The 15830-nt window shown below is 38.3% G+C and overlaps 1 protein-coding gene across 3 annotated transcripts in view; it reads right to left on the reverse strand.

Annotated features, from left to right (window-relative positions):
* Positions 1-623: 623 nt before the first annotated feature.
* Positions 624-15830, reverse strand: part of epn2 (epsin 2) — a 54582-nt gene continuing 39375 nt past the window's right edge. Inside the window, exons 6-9 of one of the 3 annotated variants that reach the window (XM_068003427.1) lie at positions 15176-15340; positions 13786-13881; positions 8208-8426; positions 624-6366 (exon numbers count right to left, since the gene is read on the reverse strand). In XM_068003427.1, coding sequence (XP_067859528.1) covers positions 6047-6366; positions 8208-8426; positions 13786-13881; positions 15176-15340 — 800 coding nt within the window. In that variant the 3' untranslated portion in view covers positions 624-6046. Of the gene's footprint in view, positions 6367-6547; positions 7079-8207; positions 8427-13785; positions 13882-15175; positions 15341-15830 lie in introns of those variants that run through there. The other 2 variants (XM_068003431.1, XM_068003430.1) reach the window with 2 other exon arrangements.

Raw genomic sequence — 15830 nt, forward strand, 5'->3', positions numbered from 1 at the left:
AGGAATGCCATCTACAGATTGCATCAGGTTAGAACTGAACGTTAAGGTGGTATCCTGAATATTTTGCTTGTTGACTTTCAGTGTTGAAGTAATTTGACAGTTTTCTTATCCTAGAAATGCTACCTTGGTTGATAGATATCCTGAAAGATGCAAAGAGCTTCTGCCGATAGCTCAGTGCGTTATTGAGGTACACTGACCAGGAAAATCCCTCAGTTTTATATTCTGTAAAGGCAATTCCAATGTTCAGTGAAAATGATAAATGCCTAATACACATGGATATTTCAATCCATGTCCTGCAAATCTGTAGAGAAAAGAACTTGTATTTATTATAGCAGCTCATCATTAGGATGTCCCAAAATGCTTCACAACCAGTGAATTACTTTTGAACTGCAATCACTGTTATGTTTTGTTAACAGTTAAGTCTACTCTAATGTCGGACATTTGCACCCAATGCCCAAGTGTCAATACTACAATAACACACATGTATAATGCAGGTTATATAGTTAAGCAAAAATAAGGCATAATCAAGAACAGAAATGTGGGATTTGCATAGAAATTCATAATAGTGCAGCATTAAAATTGTATGTTTCTTATGGAAAATAAATGAAGTATCAAAACCACAGTAACAGATACCAACAATTTAATTTCATTTAAGCAACAGGCCCCTGATCTTTGCTGCTGTTCAAATGGCATAAACAATAACATTGTGTGACTTGCTACAAAACCATTACATAGAAAATAAAAGATACAGAACATATGTTACAATAGTACAAATGATAAATTATATTATACAGTAATGACAGTTGAGCACAATACCATAAAAAGCAGCCTGCTCCCAGCATCATGAATGAGTTTGGTAGATATACAGAACATAATACATGAAAAAGGTAGGTTACTCACCATTATGTGCAGTAGTCCTTATTCTTTAAATGTAGTTATCCTTTGCCTTGTAATATGTAAGCCACATAACTGGAAAATCAAGACGTACTAGTCCCGCTACTGGGCTTTTTAGTTAAAATCTCAATGACTTGCTTTTCTCACAGCATAATACAAGTGCCTTTCACCTCCACGTCCCACCAGAAAGAAAAATGGGTTATCTTCAGTTTTCTTTTTAAAAAGTTGTAAATTAGCAAATGTGAGAAGACCAGACCGCATCAGCCAATATCTGGTATTGTAACCTAGGTACATTAAGCATTCTATGCTGCATTTTCACTCCGTGACATAATGTGGTATGTAAACACCAGTACAGGAGTGCAAAACCTAAAGCAGCTTTGGCTATATTACCTCCACTGTGATGCACTCAAGGTGAGGGTTTGGTGGTACTGTAATAATGTGGCAGCTCCAGGTTAACAACTAGAGTTGAAGCAACACCCAATCCAACCTGCATCATGACAATCACACTCCAAAGTGTTGTTAATAGCAAGCTATTGATAAAACAATTAATCCCATGTTTCAAGATTTAATCCACCATCTCTTTCATTTTTTTCCTTTTAAGCCAGTTCAAGTTTTGGAGAAAGCCAAAGTTCTCAATTGTGTGTGGTAACTATAACCATGCCATGTTATGCAAAGCACTCATTCCAACAGATTAGCTACAATAAAGAGACACTTGCATTTGAAAAGTTTCAGGCCTTTTAGGGCTTTAACATGCCGCCCCATTTCAAGGCACTGAGACACGGGTTTGCAGCAAGTCTGCCACTCTCCTAAGCTGCTGATTTCAGCTATGTTTCCCTAAAGCAGGAAAGGAAAGTCACCACTCATTCACTCTTGTGAACCTCTTAGTAGTAGGCTGAAAAGCAGTTTTGACAGTAGCTCAGTAACAGAGTGCTGGGTCACAGATACTACATAGCCTGGAGACCTAATAAGGGGAGGAAACAAAGAAGATATACACAAATGCTCATAAGTTTAAGCATTTGAGTTTCCACAAGTTCCAGAAAGTATTTTTAATTCAAAAAATTCTTAGTAAGCTCCTACATTATAAATAATGTAGATCAAAGTGGAATTTTTCTAAACTTGTGAACTCCTAGTTCATGTATCTTTATTAAAGTAGAAATGTCTTAATAAATTATCTCAATTAGAGGATAACAAAATAAGTGTGTGTGGATACTTTTGAATGAAAATGTAAAGCACTGAGTGAAAGCAATTATAAAACTAGCCCATATTGTATCCTAGACTAAATTCATATGTAAAACTATAGGTAATATTTTTTTTGAAGGAGTGCAAACAATAAAAAAGTATTGGTGACTGAGGTAGTTTTGCTGCGACCTTACTGCTCAATGTGAGTACCACCAGTCCTTTTTTCAATGTCCAGGATACTGCCCTCTGGTAGGGCAACTAGCCGTTTTGTTTTCTGGAACCTAGCTCCTATAAACATGTCTTTATAAGGTATTTTGTAGGGTTCTCTCCGGATTCACTAAAAAGGTCTACCAATGGTTTACACCACCTAAGTTTTCTCCAGTCTGATAGCCTGTATATGGGTAAATATGTAAACTCTTGAAATGCAGATACACAGCAATAAACAAATACATGGTGATGACCCTGGGTACTGAGACCACAGAGAAGAGAGCATCTTATACTGCATAACAGAAACATCATTTGACATTCTGCGACTAACAACGAGGTATCCTTTAGGTCCATGCCTACCAGCCATGGAAAACTGCCTGAATACTGGGTTAGCATGATCACGTAAAATATTTTGTTTTGGAGGAGCTCATTTAACCCTGGAACTACTCTCCAGGTCTTCCTAAAACCTGGTGAGAAACTGGGCATAGGGAGCGTCACTGTGATCACTCAAGATACTGTATCTCCTCCAAACCTGTCTGGAACATGGGCTTGGTCCTGATCTATCACAAATAAGGGATTTACTACAGAGAATAAACTCAGCCAAAGTCACACAAGTGGCAGCTAAGAGTGGCTGCCATATAAAGTACAGATTGGATCATGTGAAAAAAAGTCTAGATAGGCATGTGTGGGGGCGTTGGATTTCATCTCGCAGCAAGGGGAAGTCATGTGCGTTTCAATTGAGATGTCTTCCTTTGATTTTCCAGTTCCATGGTTTACTTAATTCATGGTGTGTTAAGGATACTGAGTAAAAAAGGACAAGCATTTAAAGTTCTTAACTATGTAAGTGACCATCAAAATCCTACTGTACGACTTCCTGTAGTAAAATTAATACATAGCTACATTACACGTGAAATTACACATTAACAGTTACAGATGACAGACTACCATACATTCACATTTATGCAAAGTTATGTAACAGAATGACAGCAAAGAAATTTTACAGTACATGATGAAAACAGTTGTCGATACAAATCTTACCAGAAGTTTTGTATAAATTTAGTGACTAAATGCAAGACTATACAAGTAGTGGCTGCACTCTTAGCATGCATACTCTCACGCACTCACATGAACCCTTCTAAGAACTCAAAATAAATTCAAAATATATGGACTTGTACAATATAAATATATATGTGGTAGGTCAAATAGAATCACGTTCCAAATGAACTTGCTTAGCATGAATTTTGTTTGTGGCCATTACCATATTTGGTATGTAGATGACCACTTTCTGTATAAAAAATGCACATACTAAAGTGTCAAATTAACTTCAAAAGTAATACAATTTTCATATTCAGAAATTTGGAAAAATTCTAAGTTACATAATGTGCCATACTTGTATTGCTAGTAATGACATTTTTTTCATATAAGGTGCACACCACTGTAGCCTGTATATGCTATAACTAGATTAGTTTGACATATGAATTATTCCACACCCATATTTTAAAGAATTATTACTGCAAGTATTTTCTTTCTCATAGCCTGTTGTCTGCATCTAAGCAAAATGATATCTGCTGGAACTCAGCATCTCACTTAGATAAGGATGACAGGTGACAAAACAAATCTATCCAATTTCTGAATGCAGATCTGTACAGGATAAAAATTTAAAAGACAGATTATTCACAATAGTTATCCAAAGTGGGCATGAAATATTTTATATGCATATTGGAAGAAATGGTACCTGGCAATTGATATCTACATTGAGCAAATATTGATCACTACCATTACAACGCCAGATTGCTCACTATCCACTGCCCTGTAAAGCACGCCAAGACATCTCTTTGTACTTAATGAATGCTACAGAAATGTAAATTATTGTTTTTCTTTATAAAAGTAAATGAATTTGGATGAGGAAAACAAATCCAAACTTTTCACTTCCAAGGAATACTAACTTGCTGTTGTCCATGTCTACGAAACTCATTTCCTAGCCAAAAAATAAGCATATGAACTTGGCAAAACACACACTCTCAAATATCATAATCCACTCCTGCCACCTTAAGAGAATAGAAAATTCCAATTGTTCCTCATCCATTAAAAGCAATGCATGGACTGGGCACTGTAGTCTACCCATTTAAGTTACTAAAATAAAAATGTAGGACTACTATCTATCTTCTCTGCATAGCAATTCATCCTTAAGTAACCTGGTCATCCATTCATTCAAAAAGAAAATCTGTTTTCAAATTCATTACAAAACTTTATAAATTGCTATGCACTTAGTGTTGAACCAACAAGACACACTGAACACAGTACACAGATACACTCAATGACTGGATTCCCTTTTCTCTTTCTAAAATACAGAGCTTAATCTTTCAACAATGAAGCAAAGATACAATTTGGACCGCACATTTCATGGCACCTGTCAACACAATGTTTTAAAGCAGATTAAAAAACACGCTTGCAAAATTTTACCAAAATCCCTAGACAGAAAGGTTAAAAATAGCATAAACTTTTGTAAACTACAGTATGGTTGCAAATTGCAGATTCTAAAACTTGTTTATTTTACCTTTACATGAAGACTCATCTATTAAAAAAAGCTGTGCAAAGTGTACAGGATTAACTGCATATACCGATGTCGAGTCTGAATTAGCTTAATGTTTGTTTTACTTAGTAAAATCTAAAAGAAATAAAATAAAAAGCACCTAGATTCCAAAGTTACATTGATGTAAGTTTTTTTTTCCCTTTAAACTATATTTTACTAAATATCTGATGTCTACTTTGTTGCATTAACAATGGTGAATACTAAAACCTCTCACCTAGACAAGTGTTTTTAAATATTCTAGCCATTGTCATCATTAACGAATCTTAGATTTCAATAACAGAAACAGACTGATGCATGCAGCTTTCTCCCACTTAAAAAAAATTCTCTCCAAGTTACTGAAACTTTTGTAAATAGTTTGTTCATTATCATTGCAATGATTTTTAATGATCACAACGTTACAAGGAATTTCAGTCCCAACATCAGTACTGAACCATGATTAATTAATACTGAACAATAACTGATACCATCTGCTTAAATAGCATCCAGTGCCTAGAACGTTACTTCAAACAGAGATTAAAAGGTGCATGCAACAGTCCAAATTCAAAAGCAACTTTGTAACAGCCAATTCAGAACACAGCACAATCAAAAATTCCTTACTGCTATGAACAGGTTTGCAAAATTATCTTCAATTTATCAGCTATGAAATCAGGGTTTTGTAGGTTTATTGGTGTTGTGATTTTGGTTATTTAAGTTCCATATTTGCTTTTTTGATTAGGAAGCAAACTTCCAATTCCTGAAAACAGTCATTGTGGCCTTCATAATTTTTTTTTCGAACAGGTCAATAGCCAAGTGACTTAAGTGAAATATGCAAAAACAGTGTAAACAGTGAATATACCACACAAAACACTATGTTACCTTTGGACAAACTGTAATATGCACTTAAGGATTGGAGGATTCAATAGGTGTGAATATTAGATTCACAATACTACTATTCAACTAAATGTTCAGTCGCCATATGATACCTCCATTGGCAGCAAATAGCTTCTTTAGAAAATAGTGAAAATTAACCACTGTCAATATGTACTTCATAAAAACCAGCACAGCAAAATCCGAACCTACTGTGAAGGTTTCCTCACCACACCCATAAATGCAGTCTAGAATACATTTAACTCAGCTAGCCACGCTCCTATCTAGGTTTTTTTTCTCTGTAATGAAGATATTTCCTCTGGTCTTTTATAATAGGAAAGGATTAGTTGTAGAGGTCTGGGAAGTAGGTGGAGGGATGCCTGTTGATATAAGTGGCTGGGGCATTGTTCCGGCAATGTTCATTCCTGTACTCATCTTACCAATTACTGGTACTGGTAACATGCCCATTGCCATTGGTGCTGACATGGAGGTGAGTGGCATTGGCTCCATACTGACTGCAGGCATGGTACCAAACGTAGACTGTCCTGGGGCCATCAAAGGACTTGCTCGCATTTGGTTCAGTGTAGGAGGCTGTGGCTGGTTAATTTGGAAGGGATTAATCTGAGTGACCTGGACAGGAGTTGAACCTACAAAAAAAGTTATAATTGAACATCAGTGAAATAAATTTATGTTTTTACAAGACACACAAATATTACTACATTAAATAACAAGTCTTTGAAAGTAGACAATCTAACTGCCAATTTTATACCTTTACAAACAGACTCTTATAATGGCCTTACTTTTATTTGGCTACCAAAGGATAGATTAAAATACTGCCTCTCCCCACAAAATATACACGATTGAATTCTTTAAGTATATCACAGCATAACGTAGGAATAACACTGAGAAACTCACTTGGGTTCTTTTACAATGGCAATGCACCTTTGCATTTGTATAACCCACTACAGGTTTAAAATTTCTAATTCTAATCCACATACCTTGGGTCTTTTGCTTGGCCTAGAAATACCATTTTGTAAATGAGAAGGAAAGAAGTTCATAAAAACAAGTTAGCATTTATATAGCGCCTTTAATGTAGAAATATGTCCCATGGTGCTTCACAGAGGTGTAATCAGACAAAATGGACGTTGAGACAAAGAAGGAGATTTTAGGAGGTGGATGATGTTATGGAAGTTGGCAGTAGGCAGTCTTTATGTTGGAAAGTGCATGGGGTTAGAAGCTCAGCTTGGGGTCGAATAGGATGCCAGGAATGCACACAGTCTGGTTCAGCCTGAGACAATGGTCGATGAGGGGAGTGGAATTAGTGGCAAGGGTATGGAATTTGATGTGGAGGCCTGCAACCTGTTTTAAGGCAAATCAGAGTAAGTACAGTGAGGAATGCAGGTTTCCTTTATTTCAGTTTGCCTCATATCAGGAATAGCTCAAGACTTACATTAAACACCAGGTTTTGACATTTAGGCTTGTGCTGGACCATAATGTAGAGTACAAGTTCAAACAATGTGCAGGTAGCCAATCTCAAGCTATCCAAACTATATGTATCCAGCACTAAGGTATTGGCCTTCATGTGATTAAGATGCAACAAAATCCCAGAAGAAAGCAGACAACCCTGCCTCCATACTGATCCAGCTAGTTAGGAGACCTCTAGTTGGATGAAGAACAATTTCTTATTTACTTTTTTTATGTGTAAGGACCTAGACTGATGCTTCTTATTCCTCTTTTCTTTAGTTGATTTATTCTTATCAAATTGAGTGCAAAAAAAGTGTGCAAGTAGGATGACCCTGAGGGGTCAGCACATTTAACCATGTTAGTGGTTAATGTTTGGGTCATTCATTTGTTCATATGCTCCTACAACTTTTCAAAATGGTACTTCCCCAACCTTTTCCTGAACCTGTTGCAGAACTCATACAATGCAAACTGCAACAGACTGATGAGGAACAGCTCCCACTGCCAGAGCAGTAATGTTCTATGGACTTAGAAGGAGCCACAATAATCACAAACACTTACTAAAATGCCAATTTCCTGAGCTGTTGTTTGACAAACAAGCCAGTTTAACCCATCTCTCAGATGTGGTGGAAAATAACCAAAATTTCTCATTGTATGTGCACATGTTCAAGTCACTGCTTTTAAAATGGAGAACATATAGTAACCATTTTAAGGAAAGTACAAATAACAACTGCAGCAAAACAAGTGTGGGGCATCGGGAAATCCCTAATTTAATTATTTCTGATTAGATCTGAAATTAGCCATCTTATGGTTGAATGCTAGTATGAAAGTCCCAAGAATGATGGTAAGCACAAAGGCTACCTTGAAACATACTCATTCTATTTTCAATAAATTCCATGATATAGAACTAAAAAGATACAAGTCATGACACAAAATCATAAGAGTTGTGATTTACAGAGCATCACCACTACAACTAGAACAGGGAGCGGAGTTCAACATAAAAGGTAAACATTTCTGAAATTCATACCTGAAGCCAGGAAAGGATTAGATATACTGGAAGGTTGCACAGGCTTTGATAACAGGGAATCCAGATTCACCAAAGCTGCATTAGGGCCCAGAAAGGAATCTGGTGTTTTCCGAGCTGCAGTCTGCTTTGATGGCCCTGAACTAGTGAGCTGAGCGTCAAATAAATCCGGGCTAATTGAACCACTGGGCTTAGAACTTCCTCCCAACATGTCAATCTCACCTAAAGTAAAAATTGACAAACATTTAACTCAAAGTTTTATAAAAACCTGTACTTTAAAATAATTCAATAATGCACGGTGCACAGCTATCCAATGTTAACAGTAATAACTTGAACTTGTGTCCTTTTATATCCACTGGTCTGTATCATTTCCTGTGTATAGTAACCTGTATTAAACTATTTACTGAAGTACAATACTGCATTTTTAGTATAATGCTAACTGTCCTCTGCAGGTATCAATAGTGCTTACAAATGCTGCATGCACTACAAGCTACTAGATCAACACATTTGACTATAAAATTCACAATGCTGCCCAACACCCTCACAGTTTTCATATTTAACATTTGTTTATTGATGACAACCATCACTGATCTTCTAAACATGGAAACAGCATTTATGGTTCGGAAGCAGCATAACATGAATGCTCCTTATAATGGGAAATTTCATAACTGTTGCTACTGTATTTTGTTTAACCAAGAACGTAATTTTTTCTCAATGTCAATATTAGCTCACAAGGTGATACTGAGATCTTCTCTTTGGAGGCTGGTTCTTATTGCTTTCATCAAGAAACAGATTTATCTCCTTGAACTGTAGGCCACATCTATAAATCCTGTAAGATTCTCCAAAATTTGATATAACATAGGTGATATTGCCTCAACATCTTCAGCTGATAAAAACTGTTAGAAATTTTAAAAATAAATTTTCTACTGAAGGTACAAACTAGCATACACACACGATGGGCACATTGGAAGCCTTTGTATTTCCATCTTAAAAATGATGACAGTGAAAAGACACAATACATTAAATTTGAAAATCTGAAAACTTTTAAATTCTGGAAATGGCAATACAGTCTAGGAATATACAATAAGCTTCAAAAATGTCAATTTTCAAAGATATGAGGAAAGAAAATCTGAAAAGGCTGCAATAGTCTGCAGCTTGGATGTGTCAACTTATTGTTTCTAAATGTAATGTTAGAGCAAACCGTTCCTCAAACATCTGCCTATAACATATTAAAAATCTGGTGTATGGCAGGCACTTCCTAGAACTCTATTTTCATAAATGGATATAGGACTTTTCTGGGAGTTGGATTTTTACAAATGGCTTTCACTGCACTGGACTGGACCAGGAGCTGTGTTTTAGTTATCAAAAGAACTTATTCTGTAATTGCTAACTGTATGCCTTATAAAAATTTTTTTGGGGGGTGGGGGGGGGGATTTAGATAGAAAATAGATCTTATTTTCTGTCAGCTTGCTTCTGCCCCAATTCTCCTATCCCTACTTATCCAACACCCCAGTACCTCTTTCTCCAGTATTTCTGCACCATGCTCCCACATCCCCTCCACCAATGATCCCAGACTGCAAAACACCCCCTGGTAGTCGCACGCTCACAGACCTCATGTCGCTGCTTGCTTTCAAATCTGACAAACTGGCGATGCGCACAGACTCCATAACTAACTACTTAGTACTTCCACACCCAGCAACACCCCCCCCCCCCCCCACCAATAGTCCCACTCCCTCCCACCCCCATCCCAGTGCTCTCACACCACAAGACTGCCACAGCCCAGTAACCCCTCCCACAACTTCCAGTACAAAGGGATCTGGGGGTCCTAGTGGAAGAAAATCAAAAAGTTAGTATGCAGGTGATCAAGAAGGCCAACGGAATGTTGGCTTTTATTGCTAGGGGGATAGAATATAAAAACAGGGAGGTATTGCTGTAGTTATACAAAAACTCAGTACCCACGGACCAGTTGAACCAGGAACACTTCTCACCACGATGGACGTCTCGGCACTCTACACCAGTATCCCCCACGATGACGGCATCGCTGCGACAGCATCAATACTCAACACCAACAACAGCCAATCTCCGGAAGCCATCCTACAACTCATCCGCTTCATCCTGGATCACAATGTCTTCACCTTCGATAACCAGTTCTTTACCCAAACACACGGAACAGCCATGGGGACCAAATTCGCACCCCAATACGCCAACATTTTCATGCACAAGTTCGAGCAGGACTTCTTCACTGCACAAGACCTCCAACCAACACTATACACCAGATACATCGACGACATTTTCTTTCTATGGACCCACAGCAAGGAATCACTAAAGAGACTACACGATAACATCAACAAGTTCCATCCCACCATCAAGCTCACCATGGACTACTCCTCAGAATCAGTTTCTTTCTTGGACACACGAATCTCCATCAAAGACGGGCACCTCAGCACCTCACTCTACCGCAAGCCCACGGACAACCTCACGATGCTCCACTTTTCCAGCTTCCACCCTAACCACGTCAAAGAGGCCATCCCCTATGGACAGGCCCTGCGAATACACAGGGTCTGCTCAGACGAGGAGGAACGCGATGGACACCTACAGACGCTGAAAGACGCCCTAGTAAGAACGGGATATGACGCTCGACTCATTGATCGACAGTTCCGACGGGCCACAGCAAAAAATCGCATAGACCTCCTCAGGAGACTAACACGGGACGCAACCAACAGAGTACCCTTTGTCGTCCAGTACTTCCCCGGAGCGGAGAAACTACGCCATGTTCTCCGCAGCCTTCAACATGTCATCAATGAGGACAAACAGCTCGCTATGGCCATCCCCACACCTCCACTACTCGCCTTTAAACAGCCACCCAACCTCAAACAGACCATCGTTCGCAGCAAATTACCTAGCTTTCAAGAGAACAGCGTCCACGACGCCACACAACCCTGCCACGGTAACCTCTGCAAGACATGCCAGATCATCGACACAGATACCACCATCACACGAGAGGACACCACCCACCAGGTGCATGGTTCATACTCCTGTGACTCGGCCAACGTTGTCTACCTCATACGTTGCAGGAAAGGATGCCCCAGAGCATGGTACATTGGCGAGACCATGCAGACGCTGCGACAACGGATGAACGGACACCGCGCAACAATCGCCAAACAGGAGGGTTCCCTCCCAGTCGGGGAACACTTCAGCAGTCATGGACATTCATCCACCGACCTTCGGGTAAGCGTACTCCAAGGCGGCCTTCGAGACACACGACAACGCAAAATCGTCGAGCAGAAATTGATAGCCAAGTTCCGCACCCATGAGGACGGCCTCAACCGGGATCTTGGGTTCATGTCACGCTACACGTTACCCCACCAGCGAACAAATGTTATCTGTTTTTAATATAATGGGTCATTTGCTGGCTCTCTCTGCCTTCCGGATGTTTCTGCCTCTCTCTGTTTTTTTTCTCTGTTTTTTTTTTCCCTGTTTGTTTTTTTGTTGAATGTGTATTCGGGGGTTCTGCAGGTGACACCTCTCTGTCTGAACACGGTGATTGCCTTGGCAACGGGCAGTTGCAGGGGCAGTCTGTAAACACCATGTATTGTTCTATATGTATAAATGCGTAGGCTTCAAGGAGCTCCTGAAACATTTACCTGAGGAAGGAGGAAGTCTCCGAAAGCTTGTGAATTTAAAATAAAATTGCTGGACTATAACTTGGTGTTGTAAAATTGTTTACAGTAGTTATACAAGGTATTGGTGAGACCGCACCTGGAATACTGCATACAGTTTTGGTCTCCATACTTAAGAAAAGACATACTTGCTCTCGAGGCAGTACAAAGAAGGTTCACTCGGTTAATCCCGGGGATGAGGGGGCGGACATATGAGGAGAGGTTGAGTAGATTGGGACTCTACTCATTGGAGTTCAGAAGAATGAGAGGCGATCTTATTGAAACATATAAGATTCTGAAGGGGCTTGATCGGGTGGATGCGGTAAGGATGTTCCCAAGGATGGGTGAAACTAGAACGAGGGGGCATAATCTTAGAATAAGGGGCTGCTCTTTCAAAACTGAGATGAGGAGAAACTTCTTCACTCGGAGGGTGGTAGGTCTGTGGAATTTGCTGCCCCAGGAAGCTGTGGAAGCTACATCATTAAATAAATTTAAAACAGAAATAGACAATTTCCGAGAAGGGAATTAGGGGTTACGGGGAGCGGGCAGGAAATTGGACATGAATTTAGATTTGAGGTTAGGATCAGATCAGCCATGATCTTATCGAGGGGCCGATTGGCCTACTCCTGCTCCTATTTCTTATGTTCTTATGTTCTCAACATATCACTCCCAGAAACTGGACTCCTTTTCCAATTATTCCAAGGCCAATGGTCCCTGCTCCCCAATATCAAACCCTCTCACTGCTCCCAGATCACCAGATCACCTTCCAGGACTACCAAACCATACGAACAATCCACTTCCACAGCACTGATGCATACCTTCCAGTCACCTGCATCATCTTCCCTACCATCTTCCTGTGCATTCTGCACTTTTAAAAAAGGGCAGACATTAAAATTATTGCAAATGGAAAAGTTTAATAATAACCATTGCAATGGATTGACAGTTTCCATGAAAATATGAACCTGAAAGAAGTTTTTTTTTGAAAGAACAGAAGAAAGTTTGATGGAAGTACTATAAAATGTTTCCTATTAATTGGTTGCACACACATGCCTTATTCAAAAGGAAAATAATTTGATTTTTATTGAGTTACTGAGTGGGCAGATGAGCTGAGTTCTAAGGATACTACGGTAAATGGGTCAAAATCCGATTAATTTTTTTTCCCAAAAATTATAAGAAACCTGCATAAATGATGAAAGACCAGAATTGGATTATCGTAGGCTGTATGATGCCATATATCTCCAGGTCATATGAAAATATCACTATTATTACCCTTTCACCAACATTACATTGCCTTGACCATGCACCTGTACTACAATGATTCAAGTTAGGAACATAGATTTTTTTAAAATACTAGTTTTTGTTTTAAAAATAGCGGCACTGAATTTAAGGCTGCACTTTAATCCTGGGGTTCTGTCTTTTGGAAACTACTTGATGTGACAATTTTATTTTGACAATAATAAGCATTTGAGTGAATTATAGCCTTGCAACTCACTGCCTACCATCTATAAATATAAAATGAATGTTCAATGGAAAGTTGTTGAATATCACAGTTAACTCTCAAATAAGGGAAATTAAACAGCTCACAAGCACTGCGGCTACAAGTCTGTGTAGGTCTCATTTACTTGTGGGATTAAAGTCCATATTCTAAGGCCTCACACTGAGTATTTTGTACTACAAAAGTGTGTCATAATCAACACATAACAATGGATTTAAATTACAGCATTTATTTGGAGGAAAATGTGTTGGAAATGGCACTTTTGAGACACCTTCTACTTGAATACGTTAATGTCAGCTGGGTTAACATCTAGCAGGGTTAAGTGACTACCATGCTGAAGAATCATTTTCATCTATGAAACAGAATCAAGAGGGAAAAAGACGCTGGAAACATAGAACATAGGTGAACAAAATAAACATTTTATTACCTGGCTTTTTTGATGAAGCTCGAAGGTCCTCAAAATCAGCAAAATCATCCTTTGCTGCACCATTTAATGTGCTGAAGGGATCAAAAGTTGTACTGCCTACAAAGATGAAAGGGGGGGGGGGGGGGAGTTGAGGAAGGGAAATCACAGTAGATTATAACTAAGATTTACTTCAAACTTCAATTCATTTAAATCAGCTTTATTATCTTGCAACATAAATAGTTTATTAGTGTTTAGACTGCGATTAACAAATTACACAGCTCAATTCTGTTAAGCAACGATTAGAATACTACAGTCAAAGGCAAGCATACCAAATTCACAGGATTTACGTAAGCTAAATCCATAGTTTTATTTTTGAAGAGTTTTCATTTAAGTATGTATTTGTTGAAAAGTGCAGTGCAAAGTTTTGCTGTCAATTGTCAAACTATCAAGCAATAACAGATTTGTTTTAAAATTTACTGTTTAATTTGTAGTTCTGCAAGTCTAAATCTACAATTCTAAAACTATTTAGACTTGAGTACAATTTGCAATTGGGTACATAGAGTTAAAGCAGAGGCAGTAACGATGTACTGTCCCTAAAAGTCTCTGATATACTTTGTAAATAAGATCAGACACAATATTTACTAAATGTTTCAGTTACATCTATCAGAACATCAGTGAGGCATCAGATTTAAAGAAAAACTGATAGGCTTTTGAAATTATGCAGCTTGAATGCTATATTAAAAGGCTGCATCAATTTGTGTAGCTAGGATCTAATTAAAATATGAAGTTCACTGAATGAATGCCATTAGACCCTGAACATACAGATAAATCTACAGCTGGTTTGATTTTAAAAAGTCATGTTGAAATGACAAACATGTCAGCAATTTCCAACTCATAATATTTCTTTGAAAATCAAAGTAGTAAACAGAAATAAGTCATAAGATTTTGTAAAAATAATTGAAATTCTTTCAATTTGGCAGAATGGGCACTATAATAGGGTTGCATATTGTCCTTTCACTTCTGGACATGGGCTTGAATTTTGGCCAGACAGATGCAATTGAGCTCGCTTTTCTCTTAACTTTACAGAAAACAGAAAGAAATTATTTTAAGCTGTCTTGACTCTGTGTCCAATAGGAAGTAAAAAGCTACTCATAATTCAGCACTAATTGATACTAAATCAAGTTTCATTCAGAGGGGTAATTCAAAGGTAGATGATGTTGGAAATAAAAAAGTTCCACTGGTGCAGCAGAGTATCTTCAGAAGATGATGTGAGGCAACTTCTAAGGGAAGAATAGAAGACCTTTACTATGCATATGCCTAGATCATACATGCCCTTAGAGTGCATGATATTGACAATAGGTGACAAACTGGAAAATTATAATTTCACCTCCAAAGGACTCAATGGGCTTACCAGAAATAGAATCGGCTGAAGGACCTGGTCCCCAGGGGTCAGCTAAAGACTTCACAACAGCAGAGGTGGTCTGCGAAGTCCATGGGTCTACACTTTTAGGAAGTGGCTGTGTGGCAGATAAAGCAGAAGCACCCCAAGGATCAACAGCAGCAGTCGGTTTGGTATCTAGAACCAAATAAGACAGAAACCTTGGTGCCATCTGAAAAAATGCATTTTATAAATGCACAGTTCAGGTGAGAATGAGATAATCAGTCAGATGTGACTCTAGACTCCCATCCTGTTACAACATAAATTGCTATTTGAACTTGGTTACCTACAATGAATGAATATTGCCAGTTCCTGGCCAGGCTATTTGATGAAAAACAGGATGATTACCACCTAAAAATAAGTCTTTTGAGTCCTACTTCAAAATCTAAATTTCAACGGATATCTGGCACTGATTAATTATTAAATGCTTCTCTGAATTGAGTTTACATACTATGGCACTTCCTACAGAATAAGTCCCTACTCACACATAAAAGAAATTATCCTATTATATTTGGCTGATTGTTTATGCTTTAAGTTGTACTTTAACTGCTTAATATTTTGTAGAAGCTATTCAGATGTCTCTTCATTTTCAATATATTTAACGGGTTATTCATCATTGTTTATTAAA

The sequence above is a fragment of the Heptranchias perlo genome, chromosome 22 (genome assembly GCF_035084215.1).
Source record: "Heptranchias perlo isolate sHepPer1 chromosome 22, sHepPer1.hap1, whole genome shotgun sequence".
Taxonomy (NCBI): domain Eukaryota; kingdom Metazoa; phylum Chordata; class Chondrichthyes; order Hexanchiformes; family Hexanchidae; genus Heptranchias; species Heptranchias perlo.